The 16327-nt window shown below is 45.0% G+C and overlaps 1 protein-coding gene across 4 annotated transcripts in view; it reads left to right on the top strand.

Annotated features, from left to right (window-relative positions):
* Positions 1–16327, top strand: part of HEG1 (heart development protein with EGF like domains 1) — a 144185-nt gene that overhangs the window by 40397 nt on the left and 87461 nt on the right. For all 4 annotated transcript variants that reach the window (XR_009563721.1, XM_060298186.1, XM_060298187.1 and 1 more), the window contains 4 exons: positions 5142–5429; positions 7169–7468; positions 13471–13824; positions 14952–15299. Coding sequence is in view for 3 of the 4 variants with exons in the window: in XM_030858872.2 (XP_030714732.2) it covers positions 5142–5429; positions 7169–7468; positions 13471–13824; positions 14952–15299 (1290 nt within the window). In the remaining variant the exon portion in view is untranslated. The remainder of the gene's footprint in view (positions 1–5141; positions 5430–7168; positions 7469–13470; positions 13825–14951; positions 15300–16327) is intronic.

Here is a 16327-nt window from a genome sequence, read left to right as displayed (position 1 = left end):
GCAATCAGAGGAGTAGAGGCACATCCAGAGCTAAACAGGGGGCAGTGGGATACTGTTCTTTTGGAATCCCAGGCCAGTGACATCAGGGGCTTGTCTTGTAAAATTTAATTTTTATTTTTATCAAACTTATGCATGCTTTAAAGATCAAATATGTTTTATAAGGCTATTATAAAAACCCTGACCACTCCTACCATTGTCATTTTCTGCTTCCCACTTTCAGCCCTTTCAACTGATTCTTTTAGGAATTATGTCCATATCTCTAAATAACATGCTTATGTTACTGTTTATTGTTTTTTGTTTTTTTTTTGGTTTTGGTTTTAGGCAATGTTCATTGATTTCTCTCAGTGGAAATTTTATATCATTCCAAGCTCTACCACTTTTATTCTTTAGGGTCAGCTTGAGGAACTTTAAAGTGCATTTTTGACACAGCTTAAAGTTACCTTCTCCAATACAACATGATTCTGATCATCCCCTTCCAACTTATGTGCTATTGTTATCCAGGATTTGCTGTCTTGTTTTCTTCCTTTTTTTTTTTAATTTAATTTAATTTATTTTTGGCTGTGTTGGGTCTTCATTGCTGCGTGTGGACTTTAGTTGTGGCGAGCAGGGGGCTACTCTTCGTTGCGGTGCTCGGGCTTCCCATTGTGGTGGCTTCTCTTGTTGCGGAGCACGGGCTCTAGGCACGTGGGCTTCAGTAGTTGTGGTACGCAGGCTCAGTAGTTGTGGCTTGCAGGCTTCAGTAGTTGTGGCTCGTGGGGTCTAGAGCACAGGCTCAGTAGTTGTGGCGCACGGGCCCAGCCGCTCCGCGGCATGTGGGATCTTCCTGGACCAGGGCTTGAACCCATGTGCCCTGCATTGGCAGGCGGATTCTTAGCCACTGCACCACCAGGGAAGTCTGCCATTACCTTTTTGAATATAGCCGTTTCTCCTTTTTATCATTTCCCCTCCTAGAACTCCAATTAGATATATGTTGGACTTTCTCACTCTATCTTCCTTGTCTCTTCACCTCTTTTTCATAGTTTCTGTATTTTCATATCATCTCAGCATTCTCTTGTCATCTGTCTTGTAATTCTTAAGTCTCTTTTCAGCCGTATCTAATCTGTTAAGTTTCCTAATTTTAATTATTATTATTTTTTCAATTCTAGAATTTCCATTCAGATTTCTTTCATATATTTTGGCCGTTATGTATAGTCTCTTTTTCTCTCATTTTCAATTTCTTATCTCTTTTCATGGAGTTTTATTTACTTACATTCTTTGTCTGATAATTCTAGTAGTTGAAGTCTTTGCTTGTCTAGTTTGCTGACTTTTGCCTACAGATGCCTTTTTCATGTTTATTTTGTGATTTTTTTTTTACTGTGATCTCTTATTCCCTAGGATTTTATCAGTAAATAATAAAATTGGATTAAAGGTATGTTTATCTAGAGAGAATTCACATTTGTTTCTGCCAAGTACCCAGAGGCACTGTATATCAGGATCACGGTTCCTCCCCAGTAACAGAATATGCGTGTGTGTGTGTGTGTGTGTGTGTGTGTGTGTGTGTGTGTGTGTGTGGTTTGAGATATAATTTATATACCATAAAATTCAGCCTTTTAAAGTACAGGCATACCTCAGAGATATTGTGGGTTCAATTCCAGACCACTGCAATAAAGCGAATATCACAATAAAGCAAGTCACATGAAATTTTTGGTTTCCTAGTGTGTATAAAAGTTATGTTTAGGGCTTCCCTGGTGGCGCAGTGGTTGAGAGTCCACCTGCTGATGCAGGGGACGCGGGTTCGTGCCCCGGCCTGGGAGGATCCCACGTGCCGCGGAGCGGCTGGGCCCGTGGGCCATGGCCGCTAAGCCTGCTCGTCCGGAGTCTATGCTCTGCGGCGGGAGGGGCCACGGTGGCGAGAGGCCCGTGTACCGCAAAAAAAAAAAAAAAAAAGTTATGTTTAAACCGTACTGTAGTATGTTAAGTATGCAATAGCATTATGTCTAAAAGATACATTGTACGTATCTCAGTTAAAAATAATGCTGTTGGTACCAATAGACTTGCTTGATACAGGGTTACCACAAACTTTGAATTTGTAAGAGATGCAGTATCTGTGAGGCGCAATAAAATGAGGTATGCCTGTATATAGTTCACTCGTTTTTAGTGTATTCACAAGGTTCAGGACTACTGTTTTAAAAATTTTAATTTTATTGGGGTATACTAGATTTACAGTGTTGTTAATTTCAGGTGTACAGCAAAGTGATTCAGTTATACATATATATATATATGCATTCTTTTTTAGATTCTTTTCTCTTATAGGTTATCACAGAATATTGGGTTGAGTTCCCTGTGCTATACAGTTGTCCTTGTTGGTTACCTATCTTATACATAGTAGTGTGTGTATGTTCATCCCAAGCTCCTGATTTATCCCTCCCCCATACATTTCCCCTTTGACAACCATAAGTTTGTTTTCGATATCTGTAAGACTGTTTTGTAAATAAGTACATTTGTATTATTTTTTAAAAATTAGATTCTAGGACTTCCCTGGCGATCCAGTGGTTAAGACTCTGCACTTCCAATGCAGCACAGGCAGGTTCGATCCCTGGTCAGGGAACTAAGATCCCACATGCTGTGAGGCATGACAAAAAAAAAAGATTAGATTCCACATATGAGTGATATCATATGATATTTGTCTTTCTCTGTCTGACTTACTTCACTTAGTATGGTAATCTCTGTAGGACCACTTTTTTTTTTTTTTTTTTGCGGTACACAGGCCTCTCACTGTTGTGGCCTCTCCCGTTGTGGAGCACAGGCTCCAGACGTGCAGGCTCAGCGGCCATGGCTCACGGGCCCAGCCGCTCCGCGGCATGTGGGATCTTCCTGGACCGGGGCACGAACCCGCGTCCCCTGCATCGGCAGGCGGACTCTCAACCACTGCGCCACCAGGGAAGCCCTATAGGACCACTTTTAAACACACCCTTGGCTTGAGGTTTAGACCACACAGGTATTGTGACTTTGTGCTGCACCCTCATGTGAGGGCTAGCTTTATGGTTATAAATTCTTGAGTGAGAGTTATTTTTCCAGATTCCCTTGCTGTCCTCTTCTGCAGGGCAGGTTTGTTTCTATTTGCCTTACATCCAAGGTATAGCCCTGGTCCTAACTTCATATAGGAGTTTCCTCTCAGACTCCCTCCTTAAGAATTTTGTCTCTTATCTCCTGCATCCCTGTGGCCATCAGAACAGAAGTTCAAGGTCACAAATATTGAGCAGGTGCCCCAGGGCAGCTGCCAGCTTCAGAGTTAGCTCAACTCTCTGAATTCGAACTCTCAGTTCATTTTTGACCTCACAAGATTTGTGTGCCAACTCAGCAATGCATTTAGAAGTATTTTTTTTAAAAAAAAAAAAACATTTTATTCAGCATTTTTAGTTGTTGTTAGTGCAGGGTTATTCAGGATACTGCAGGCTGCAGGACTATTGTCTACCTTTCAGTTTTGTTTATAGAGTGCATTTTTCCTGCCTTCCATTTTTAGTCAACCCTCCAGGGAGACAACATGGTTCAGGGCTAACCATGTCCTGTCTTCATGTGGCCACTCTTTTCCTTTTGAAGGCTGGAATTCCTTGAGCTGACTGGATCTTGGGATATCCATCCTTTGTTCCCTGAAGAAGGGGACGTGGCTGCTTCCAGAGGCCCAGCCACGCTCACCATTGGCCAAGTCTCACACTCATCTTGAGTCTGTAATAGAGCTAAATACAGTTCCTTCCCTTTGCTCATGGCTTACCAGTTTTGGAGCATGGGTTTTAAGTCCCTTCTGCCTCCCCACAATCACTTTTTTTCTGGCTTCTTTTGAGAATAACTTGTCTCATTGTGCCAAGTTGACCAAGAGGGTAGAGAAGGCATCCTCAAATCCTTTCCCTTCCTCTTTGGAGGCCAGCTTGCCTTTGCAGCTCAGAGAGGAAGAACAAAGGTTACATGTGTCCATAACCCCAGAGTCCCAAGTTGAACTTGTGGACTTGGTGGCTGCCCCAGAAACACCCCTCCACATCCCATTTCTAGCTGATTGTGGACCTTGCCTGTCTGGGCCTGGGCAGCCCAGATGCCTAGGAAGCCTCCTCCTTAGGAAGCTTCTGTTAATTATCACTTACAGGAAAAAGAATAGGAAGCATGAAAACAGTAATTCTCAAGGGGCTCGGGGAGGAAATGATTCCCTTAGGAAAGTGTGTCAGAATCTCTTTATGGAAGAATTTATAATCACCACCCCTCCAACTCCAGTAAGTGAGCCACTGCTTCAGGTTGGAGTGGACCAGCGTGGGGACAGTGTTGAGAACCATTGCTCTAGAATTGCACTGTCCATATAGCAGCCACTAGCCACATGTGGCTAGCCTGCTCTTGAAGTGTGGCCAGCAAAATACTCTCTGGATTTTAAAGATTTAATACTAAAAAAAGAATGCAAAATATCTCAGTAATTTTTATATCAATTACATATTGAAGTACCATTTTGAGTATGTTGGAGTAAATAAAATATTTATTAAAGTTAATTTCACCCGTTTCTTTTTACTTTTAAAACTGCGGCTACTACAGAATTTAAAGTTACCTATGTGGCTTGCATTTGTGGCTTACTTTATACATCTCTTGGACAGGGCTGATCTAGAAGATAACTTGCTCCTTTGGGATTGTGTGTGTGTGTGTGTGTGCACCCATGTGCATATGATATTTTGAGTTGAACTGTAGGTTCTGCCTGCAGGCTTTACTGGTCCGATGGTTGGACATTTTTGCCTGACTCGTATAGATAGAAGTGACTTCATTCATCCCTGCAGAGCTTTCTCAACAGCCCCCAATCCTAAGCAGAAAGAAAAATATTCCCAAATGGGAAAATAAAAATGGGTTTTTTCAAGGACCCATGTGATCAGCAATAACTTCAAATTGGTCTCTTTCTATCAATTTTCATCACTTATTCCACTTGTTATAAAATTTAACCCTATATAGTATTGTTGCTTCATAATTTCTTCCCCTGGATTGCAAGAATAATTACTGTTGGAAAAAAGAAAGGTGAGATCATTCTCCTTGAATCCACTTCTCCTGATATATCTGCTCATATACCTTTTCTGAAGGTTTACTTCTCTTTTCAGAAGCCAACAAGTCCTCACTGATCCATTTTCCTATTGTTTCAGCTGCTGTAAAAAACCACTGGCTAGAAAGCAACACTGAACAACCCCACACAGAAAATATTACCTTTGATCAGAATCAAGTGGACTTTTCAACAGTGGTCGCGAAAGAGGATGTGATGGTTCAGACCCCCAGGAAGAGCCACGCTTCTTCAGATGCTCCAGGAAACTTCCCTCCACAAACTGAAACAGCAGCTACAGGAAGAAGTGACTCTTCAAGGAGGACAGATGTCACCACTTCCCCTGTTGGGCCTGAGAGAGCAGCCGCTCCGACTTCCCAGAGCAGCACCTTAGGTGAGTTTAGGCTGACGACACTCATGTCACGCATGTATGTCCAGTCCTGGAAAACCTAATGTCTGCTGGTCTCTGCCTTCCCCCATCCTGAGCCGCAGTGCCCAGCCACGGGTCCTGGGCCAGGGTGAACCAGACCTGTGCCTCAGGCTCCACCTGGGGCTCCCTGTGGTTCACGGAGTTGTAAGCCTAGACCAGGTGAGGGTGCAGTTTTGCTGAGTGGCCTGACCAGTGCCATGGAATCTACATTCCATGGCCAGACTGGATCCACACAACAGCGGCAGTCCTGCCACACGCTGCACAGACTGAATCCACACAACAGCGGCGGTCCTGCCACACGCTGCAGTCTCCCGGGTACCAGGTCTGGTGGGCTGCTTGGCTGCGTGTTCATGTTAACGTAGCTCAGATGGCTGTTCTCGCTGCGGTCCGCACAGCTCTGTGGTTTGCCATTTCTAGCAAAGGATTTCAAGAAGGGGCTGGGGCTGGACGAGCAGGATTTGACTGAGGAAGGGAAGACAAAGAAATCTAGCACCAGCTAGTACCTACGCTATACCAACATGTCTCTCAATTCTCACAGCCAGTGGTGAGGTCACGTTACTCTCATTTTAGGAATTCGGAAACTGCAGCTAGAGAAATTAATCAGTCCAACGTGTGCAGGTCAAACAGTTAACAGGTTTCAGAGCTGAGATTTGTGCCTAAGCCTGTATTGGTGGGAAGGGTGGCTGAGGAGTGGGATGCCTGGACCATATGAGCAAAGATACAGAGGAAGGAAGAGAAGTGTGGCCTCTTCGTGGGTGGCAAGGCCAGCAGCCTCCCTCGGGGCGGGCATAAGTCACACACAGAGGAGAGGAGCTGCGGGTAGGACAGTCATGGGGTGGGGTTAGGCACAATTACTGAGGACTTTGAAAACCAAGCAGTTCTGATTTGGTGTGGTGGGAAAAGTCACTGGAGGTTTTCGAACAGGCAGTGACATGATTAAAGTGAATTCGGGCAGGGTTCACTTGGCATGTGGGTATAAGATGTCTGGGGTGAGAGATGGGGCAGAAGGAACCTGGAGTCCAGGGGACCACCCAGGCAGACACAGAAATCCAGATACCAGGTGCTAACATGTGGCCTGCTGGCCTCAGGGATGGAGAGGAAGGGATTGGTGAAGACTTGATAAAATCGATACAGCTTGGTGATGTGATGGCCTAAAAGTAGAGGCTGAAGCCATCAAAGATGACCCCATGGTTTCACACCCTAGTGATGGGAGGTCTGTTTGGGGGACTCAATTCTGTAAAGAGTACATAGGACAGTATTTAAAGTTCCATTCGTGAATGATGGATATAGAGCTTAGAAACTGCCTGTGACGCAGCCTGGGTTTGTTGGTCATCCAGATAGTGGGAATTTTGTTTATGTTAAATTCAAGTGAATTCTGGGACCAACTTTGTGGAATGTGAGTGATGAGTCATGATGATCAGAAGCCCACCTCTGGTTCTTTATCGTCTGATACTTAGCTTCATTGTGCCCCTCTGCTGATAATTTTACCACAAAATGCAGAATCTTTGTTTGTGAGATCTGAAAACAGTCTTTGTCTTGGTTTGTGGTCCCTCCTTCAGGAGGTGATTTTTCATAGAATGAACAATGGCTCCTAATTTCTTCTCGTGTCTATTTTATAGAGGTCAGAGGTGAGCCCACTCAAAGATTGTTCAGACATTTGGAAGTCTGCTGGTGGAATTTTAATTGTTGCTGTCTGCTTTCAGCCTTGGGAAGGCATCGCCTGCCGTCCAGCAGTTCAGGGTCAGAAGGAAGAACCGCCCCTCCTCACACGGAAAGCAGAACATCCTGGGGTTCCCCGGCAAGGGGGCAGGGGCTCCCTGAAGAAGTGACTGTGCACACCCAGGTGGCTGCCACTTCAGTTTTGACCCAGTCTTCTCTTCCTGCTGTGGAGGGGGGAGAAGAGACCACACTCCCCAGGCAGAGAAATTCCTCAGGACTAGAGCTCTCCTGGCTGCCTCTTTCCAGGACACTGGCTCACTTCCCTCCCTCAGACCAGTCCGCATGTGAGTACTGCTATCCCAGCTGCACCCTCTGAAGTCATTCAGAATAGAAATAAATAGCCCCGGATAGCCAGCTAGTTACATGCTCATCACAGGGGCTGAGGGGAAAGGACTTTAAGCACCAATGCAAAGTATTGGTTCAAAGTACAACCTGCCCAATTTATCTCAGTGTTGAAGTTCATGTCTAAAATGTATTTTCTTTAACTGTATAAGGAGGAAAATAATAGTTGGTCTGGTGGCTGCTCTAGGCCTTTCCATCCACCAACCCCTGCTTTTCCCGTCTCCCCACACATATACACATAAAAAAGACTGAGTGCGGCTGGTGTGTGGTCTTGCACAAGGGGCCACGTTCTGGGGTGAATGAAATGGTGAACATTGTTTCACTTGATGAGGAGTTATATTTGTATTTCTTCATTATTGCAAAAATGTTTCTTTCAATGGCAAAGATAACATAGATAGACGTTTTTCTGGGCATCATTTCAAAAAAACTATACGGGCAGGTGTTTGCAAGACTGCAGCAGTGGAGCGCTGGCCTCTCTGCATTCCAACCCCTAGTCATCAGTTCTGTCTCTGTGCAGGCCTTCCATCTCCACTGAGCCTTTTGTCAACCCTCTGAGCCTCTGTGCCATGTACCTTGTCACACCAGCTTATCTGATGCCTTCTACCCAGATAGCCTGTAATCTGCTTGAAGACACAGATTGTGTTTATTACTTCTCTTAGTTAGGTTCCCCTGCCCCACAGTGAGGTACAGTTGATGAGTAAGGGGGTGAGCATGTACCCAAATATCACAGGGTTCATCCAGCCACAGGCCAATGTTGGAAACTCTGCCCACTGTGTCTCTTTTCCAAGGTTTTATACCGAGCCTGTGCGTGCTTCTTGTGTTTGCATCTCCGTGCCATAGGGAGCAGGACAGAGAGGGCTGGAAATATTCTTGGCAAACAGGTGGCTTCAGAAATTGCCCTTTCAAAATTTTCATAGGTCAGAGGTTTTTAGAAGTACTTTCCAAGACTAGGGGTTCAGGTTTATGTCATCAAAGCAAAAACAGAACCCAGAGGCCCTTTCTGGAATGCCTATTTAAAGCAGCCCATTCCCCTTCCATATACTCTGTATACAGTTTCCTGCTGACTGGGTATATATGTAATTTATGATTCATATTTTTAGGAGATTGGTTTTTAAGATTATTCTTAAACATTGGTTAGATAGGATAAAAGCTACGATCCTTTCCAGCTTCAAAGTTCTGTGGTTCAGTGGTTTACAACCAGCTTTATGAAATGGTGGAAAGGAAGCTAAACTTGATTCTGGTCAGGGTCATTTAATATTTATACTTTAAATTCAACCCACTACTGTGGTATATATACTGTGGTATATTTGAAAATCAGCCTATGTTTCCAGCTCCTGGCCTTGACTCTGTAGTCACCTGTACTTTTTAACATTAAAAAAATAATTAGCCCTCCAATTCCTTGAGCATTCATTCTTTTAGAACCTTATACTTTTAATTTTTGAAGAGTTCTACCATATCGTTCCTCTTCCTTGAGTTTCACTGAGCATTTCTATTTCTTCTTAGTGAACTGGATGTTCTGTGCTACGTAGGGTCCCACCTCCCTCTTAGATACTGGAGGGGGCTTTGTGTGCTGTTAAATGAAGGGATACCCAGGCATCCAGGACTGTCTGGATCTAGCCTGACAGCCCCTGCTCTCCTCCCCGCAGGGATGCAGAGGGGACATGAACGAGGATCCGAAGCCACATGGGAAACGAAGCTCTGCTTTATTTTTAATGCTGGGCTGGTCCCTGCTACCCTGCTAACCAGAGCTCCGGTGTACCTCCTACCTCCTCTAAAATCCAAATCTTGAGATTTAGATTTTCTGAGCACAGGATCTAGGAGCGCTAGGCATGTAGGCAGGAGTGCTGAGAAAGCCAGCAGGACTTGCCCGAGGCAGACCGGGAGTCACCCAGCCCAACTGGCCTCTCTGTAGGGAATCGAAGCCAAGAGGGAATGGGGTAGGGGCATGCGCTTTGTGACACTTGGCTGCTCTGTCCACTAGTAAACGTGACCCAGTGAAAGTCGTGGCCCTTGGACCAGTCAGATGAGTGATGCTTCTCACTAGGTGAGCGCTAGGATTCCAGCCAGGAGCCTGGCCTGGGGAGGATGGGAGTCCTTATTTGAAACATGAAGGGATTAGATCAGTTGATCCTAAAGATCCTTTCTAGTTCCAGCATCTGTTATTCCAAACACATCAGCCTTTGTATTCGGTGACTCCTTTCACTTCGCATTCTGCTACATAGAAACATACACACAGCACGACCTCTTCTGAGGCTCAGGTAGTCAGGGGTTACCTGCTTCCAAAAATAAATTGCGTGCTAATAAATGTATGTGTTAAAGCAGGTAAAAGCCCAGACAGCTAACTCAGATTTTAAAAAAAGAGATCGGAAGCTGTTTGAAATCATTTTGCTTGCTGCTTTAGATCTTTTGTTGCTTTTTTTCCTTCTGTACTTTTTATATTTTCTATAATGACCATGTACTGTTTGATAATTAGGGGGAAAAGTAAGCAAAGCAACTAATAGGGGAAAAAGTTCCCTTTTAAAGGCAAAAAGAGATATGTGTATGTTGAATTATGTGAAAATGGCTACAACTGAGCACTGAATTTAGTACTGAGCTTCCTGGAAGCCAGGGCACAAAGGGAAACCGGGTGAGGCATGCTATTATTGTCAGATAAAGTGAGTATACAATTTCACCCATAGGCTTCAGTGTTTTGGGGGCAGTACATTCTAAGAGGAATGTTTATGTGAGGAATGTTGAGGCTCATAACAGAAAACGCCTTCAATTGCTGTTTTGTGGACACTGTGCTGATGTTCTTTAAAAGGTGATATTCTCTGTCGATTCTCAATAGGAGCTGAGGGTGTAATAATGGATCTCAACTCATGGAAGTGTTTCTGTGGGTAGCTGAGCTAATGTGGTCCAGGTAAATTGCTTCGTGGTGATTTCACTTTGTAAAGGAAGAGGATATAAATAACTCAGAAGGTTGTAGATTTAGCCTATCTTTCCCAAATATCAGCCGCTCCTGCCAGATTTTTGGCAAGTTCTGGATAGCAGCCAAGCCAGGGGTGAGCACTGTGATGCGTGCCTGAGGCTCCAGTATGTCGTGTTGTGATGGGAAAGTGACCCATATAGTGTTCTCAGAGGAGTAGGCGTTCCTTTCACCTCCTATTATAAAGATTAGGGAATTTAGGTTTTTTTCTGCTCCCAAATGGATGGGCTTCACATTTTCGAATGACTGCTTCAAGGGCAGAAAATGAGCAAGGAAAGGCAATTATTAAATAATCAATAGTGCTGGTCTGCTGATTAGAAACGTGGTACATTTCACCCTAGATGTATTTAGCAGGCGCTCATTTAGTAACATAAGTGGTGACTGTAGGTTAGTTTGACCAAGCATTTTCTCCTCTTATTAAGAAGCACCAGCTCTGCAGAAGTATGCACACTGCTTCATAGCTTACTGTGAGGATGGAACAAGATTATAGATATAAAGTACTTACGTAGCACAATATATGGAGGCGTACGTGAAGTAGTGGCACATCGTAATTGGTTAGTAAAAGGCAGAGCTTTTAATACTGATGAGAATGAGATGGTGAAGCAGTGTTCCACAGAGCCCTCAGGGTCAGGGAAACCCTAGCCATTTTCCTTTTGTGACTTCCAGCGGTTGTAACTTTTACAATTGTATTTCTGAGGCCATTGCTTTGCTGGACAGGTATTCCTGCCGAGTCCAATAAAACCTCACTGTGCATTGAATTCATGAAATGATGCAATTTACTGGGAATAAAAGTGTTTTGAAAGCGCACTCAGCAATCTGATGAGGCCGTAACTGGTGGATATAGATGGTGGCTCTAATGAAGTTAGGCCTGAGAAGCTAAGTGGGCGAGTGAGGATTTGGGGCATGTCTGTGTTGTGCTTTCCTTTTTTTATACTGAACCTTTTTTTTTTGTTTGTTTGTTTGTTTGGAGCAGAGAAAGGTTTATCGCAGGGTCAAGCAAGGAGAATGGGTGGCTTGTGCTCAAAAACCCCAGGTCCATTTGTTTTTTTTGGGGTACGTGGGCCTGTCACTGTTGTGGCCTCTCCCGTTGCGGAGCACAGGCTCCCGACGCGCAGGCTCAGCGGCCATGGCTCACGGGCCCAGCCGCTCCGTGGCATGTGGGATCTTCCCGGACCGGGGCACGAACCCGCGTCCCCTGCATCGGCAGGTGGACTCTCAACCACTGCGCCACCAGGGAAGCCCCTCCCATGTTTTAATTACTAGTTTTATGGATTGCCTGCATCTTCCTTGTCTCCATGAAGGTCCAGTGACCAGACCTGTGGCCTATGTTCTAGGTATACCTGGTTTTATGGTTTTGTACAAAAGTGAAAGGAACCTTTCTGTTTCCTGTGCTCTCCCTATATGTATATATTTGATATTTATTTGTGCTTTTGGTCATGACTGCACATTGGACTCATCTTCAGGGACCCGTTTATAATGAGAACTTCCTTTCTTCCTTCCTTTTTTCATAATTAACAATTTGAAGCCTTTCATTATATAGGTATAGAGAGTACTTTTTTAAAATTTTGGCTTAAAAAGAGAAAAAAGCACTCTTTCTTCTTCCCTTTGGATCTTGCCCACTCAGCAAGCTTTCCTTCAGTTCATTCCTGTTTGGAAGGAAGATTTCAACGTGCCCTTCTGGAGGTCATTTCTCTGGGTGTCCTTTGGAGAGTTCTCTGTGGAAGGGAACCACCAGCAAAAGCCACAGCACTTCTGCAGAGCACTCTGCACGTTTTGACCAGTGGTGTATAATTCAGCTCTTGAGGTTCTTGACGATTGATCCAGTGTCTGCCATCCATTTCATCAGAAAAGCTGTTCTCGACCTGGAGTCCTTGGCCTCCTGGAGTGGTATGTGAGCTCGAGAGCTGGTCTCCCAAGCCTCATGACCTGACTAGCAGCCTGTTGCTTTTGGATGGAATTAAATCAAATCAGTGGGGTAACAATCAGTATCTCCTGCTGATTAGAAGCTCCGTTACTTAATAAATGCAGCTCGGTTCATAGTCTTTCAAAACATAAGGTTTACTATGGCCATGAGGTGGGGAATAATAAAGAACACTTGATGGTGGCAAGGCTGGGAATTACTCTTCTAGGCCAGCATTGTTCTGACTGTGGTCTGCAGAGCCCTAGGCCTCCTGAGTGGTGACTGGGCCCCCTGCAAGGCACCCACTTTGATTCATTTTTATGTATGGTTTTTTTTAAAATTTATTTTATTTATTTATGTTTGGCTGCATTGGGTCTTCTTGCTGTGGGCTTTCTCAGTTGCAACGAGCGGGGGCTACTCTTCGTTGCAGTGTGCAGCCTTCTCATTGCGGTGGCTTCTTTTGTTGCAGAACACGGGCTCTAGGCACGCAGGCTTCAGTAGTCATGGCATGCGGGCTCAGTAGTTGTGGCTCGCGGGCTCTAGAGCGCAGGCTCAGTAGTTGTGGCGCACGGGCTTAGTTGCTCCGCAGCATGTGGGATCTTCCTGGACCAGGGCTCGAACCCGTGTCCCCTGCATTGGCAGGCAGATTCTCAACCACTGTGCCACCAGGGGAGCCCATATGTGTGGGTTTTACTCTATAATAGCATTTGAACAAAAGGGTTACACTGCTGAAACAAAGGAAAACAAATCCTGCACCTTGTTACAATGGTCTGTCCTGTGTAAGTAATAAAGTGGGATGCAAGAGCAGAAGTTTTTAGCTTCCTCTATAAAGACAAATGAAAATCATGTCTAGAGGCTTTCTCCTGTCTTCCTCTTAGCTTGATCTGAAGCTTTTATTGTGCTCGGTGAAGGACCTCATGCTTCTCCACTTAGCTCTGTGAGGAGAGGGCGGATGAGTGTGTTATGTGTGTTTATCTATTAGATCCACCTTGTCGATATTCATCTACCGAAATGTAATTAACTCATTTGTATCCAGATACACCCCAACTAATCTTGAAGCATATTTTCTTCCATTTTAGCTTCTGGAAGTACGGAGGATTTAAACAACTCTACTGCTGTCCACAGCCCCTCGGTCAGTGGGACAAAGAGTGTCCATGTTGCTACCATGTTCCCCGACGGTGTCCTAAAGATGCTGCAGTCTTTAGCCATCAGTCCAGGACCTCTAAATGAGACAGAGCGTTTCCCTGAGGACTCTGAAATGACCACAACTTCAGCAGCAGTCCATTCTTCACACTCTGAGGCAGGGTGGAGAAGAAACAGTGGAGTAATCAGGAGCCCAGGGGATGGGGAACTCACTAAGCCATCCACAGAAAATGGAGTTGGCCTTACGTCCTCCAAGGTCTCATGGGAATTTTGGCAAAATGATTCCCCAAGTAAGTCTTTGATCTTTATTTAATTTATTATGGACATTTTTAAATCGTTGCATTTTCTCAAGGAATCACTTTAAGACCATTTGCAACCTTTTTAAAAAAAACCACTGTGTTCTTGGATAACACCATCTCCTTTATCTGGTATACCACATTATCTCATTTTGATTTTCATCCTCATGACAATGTTGTGAAATTAGTCAAATAGGCGTCATTCCTCCTGCGTTCTTGTAGATGAGGAAACTGAGGCTCATCGGGTTTAAGTAGTGAGTGCGTGGTCTTTAGCTCACTCACCACAGAGTTGAGACCCCCGCCTTAAGGTCCCACTGCTGGTGCATCTTGTCACTGCAGCATCATCTTCAAACTGAGAGCTGGCCCGCTCTTTAAAGCTAGCTTCAGTTATCTTCTGTACAGATCATCTTTACAAAGAAAATGTGCAGATATAAACATACTCCCTAAATTCATGCTTTTAGTGTACCCCCTATAGTTGATTTTTTGTTTGCTATACTTCAAAATTAGAATAATCTTTTTTAAAATATAAATCTATTTAGTTATTTGGCTGCACTGGGTCTTAGTTGCAGCATGTGAGATCTTCGTTGTGGTGTGCAGGATCTTTCTAGTTGCGGCTTGTGGGATCTAGTTCCCTGACCAGGGATGGAACCCAGGCCCCCTGCGCTGGAAGCACGGAGTCTTAACTGCTGGACCACCAGGGAAGTCCCCAAAATTAGTTTTATTAATAATAGAACTGTCTTAGAAAAATGCTCTAAGCACAGTATTGGGGCACATTGTATTTGATGGACATAACAGCATACTCACTGGCTCATAACACCCCATGTTTTGGGGGAAAGAGAATAAAACACTCAGGCCTATAAGTTACTCTGCTTTGCACATACTGTTTAAAAGCTCCCGTCTTCACCAGTTTTTATTTTTAGTATTGATCTCTTACTGACACTGAAGAGTTTTGAAATAATTATTTAGAACCTGAAAATGCACGTCAGGTTACACGTATAGTAAATACTATACAAGGTCCTTGCAAAGGGCACCTTCTCCTAGGGAAGACTCGCGTCTCGGCTGTGGAGGGATCTCTCTTGCATCCATCCATGTGATGGCCTTTTCTCTCTGACACCTTTCAGCCTCCAGAGGACACCAACTCGCCAGCAGCTCTGGTGTGGGGAGTGGCAGCTCCGTGTCTCAGACAGCGACTGTGTCTCTGTCAGTCACGCTGGCAAGAGGTGGAGAGAGCACTGCTCGCTGGTTCTTGACCGACAGCGAGCCATTCGCAGATGCGACCGGAAGCTCCACTTCCCATCCTGAGGTTGTGAACGCTTCGGTTTTGACCCGGTTTTCAGCCTCCGCCCCACAGTCTCGAGGAAGTGACCCAGCGCCTGGTGAGAGGAGCTATTCCGAACCGGCCACCGAGTCCTTGTCTTCATCCTCCTCAGAAAGCCTGGGTTCCTCGGCACCACGCGGGGAGCGCTCCAGTGAGTCTCCGTTCACGGAACCGCACCCCGCGGACGGTGGAGGGGTGCCTGGGCTGCGATCTTCTGCCGCATTAATGAAATAGCTCCGTGGGCCCCTCATTATTCCCAGGCCATCCTTCTAGCTGGTTGATACCGATATCCCTGTATATCCCCCAGTTTTTCTGTTCTATCTCCAAGATGTTGCTGTTGCCACGTGCCCCTCCCACGCACAGCTCGGGGACTTCTCTGCCGTGTCCTTCCACCCCATATAGCGCCCCCCCTCCCCCCCCCCCCCGCCGCCGCCATACCCCCATGCCTGCCGCAGTCACACAGCTTCTGGAAGGTGAAAGTATCAGCTTCTCATGAGTGGTTGTTCACCCCAGGTCTGGGCTTTCATGGAGAGAAATTCTTTCACTGCCTTTTAAGCAGCTTTATTGAGATATAATTCACATTCTATACAATTCACCCACTTAAAGTGGACAGTTCAGTGGGTTTCAGTATATTCACTAAGTTGGGCCACCATCACAACTATGTAATGCCAGAACATTTTCATCACCCCAAAAAAGCTCTGAGCTCATCAGCAGTCTCTCCCCATGCTCTGCTATTCCCAGCCTCTGACATCCACTAATTTACTTTTTGTCTCTGTGGACTTGCCTCTTCTAGACATTTCTTATACGTGGAATCGTACCGTATGTGGCCTTTTGTATTTTTCACTTAGCATCGTGTTTTCAAGGTTCATCCACGTTGCAGCATGTCAGTGCTTCGTTCCTTTGTATAGCCAGATACTATTCCATCACATGGATGGACCACATTTTGATTGTGCTTTTATCCATTATTGGATGGGTGGGTTGTTCCCACCCTCTGGCTATTATGAATAGTACTGTTGTGAACATTCAGGTACAAGTTTTTGTGTGCTCTTGGAATTGCCAGGTTATATGGTGGCTCTATTTCTGACCTTTGAGGAGCTGCCACACTGCTTTCCAGAGTGACTGCACCGTTTTATATTCCCACCAGCAAAGTACGAGGGTTCCAGTTTCTTCACACCTTTA

This window comes from Globicephala melas, chromosome 4 (genome assembly GCF_963455315.2).
Source record: "Globicephala melas chromosome 4, mGloMel1.2, whole genome shotgun sequence".
NCBI lineage: Eukaryota > Metazoa > Chordata > Mammalia > Artiodactyla > Delphinidae > Globicephala > Globicephala melas.
This window is presented reverse-complemented; position numbering and strand designations above follow the sequence as displayed.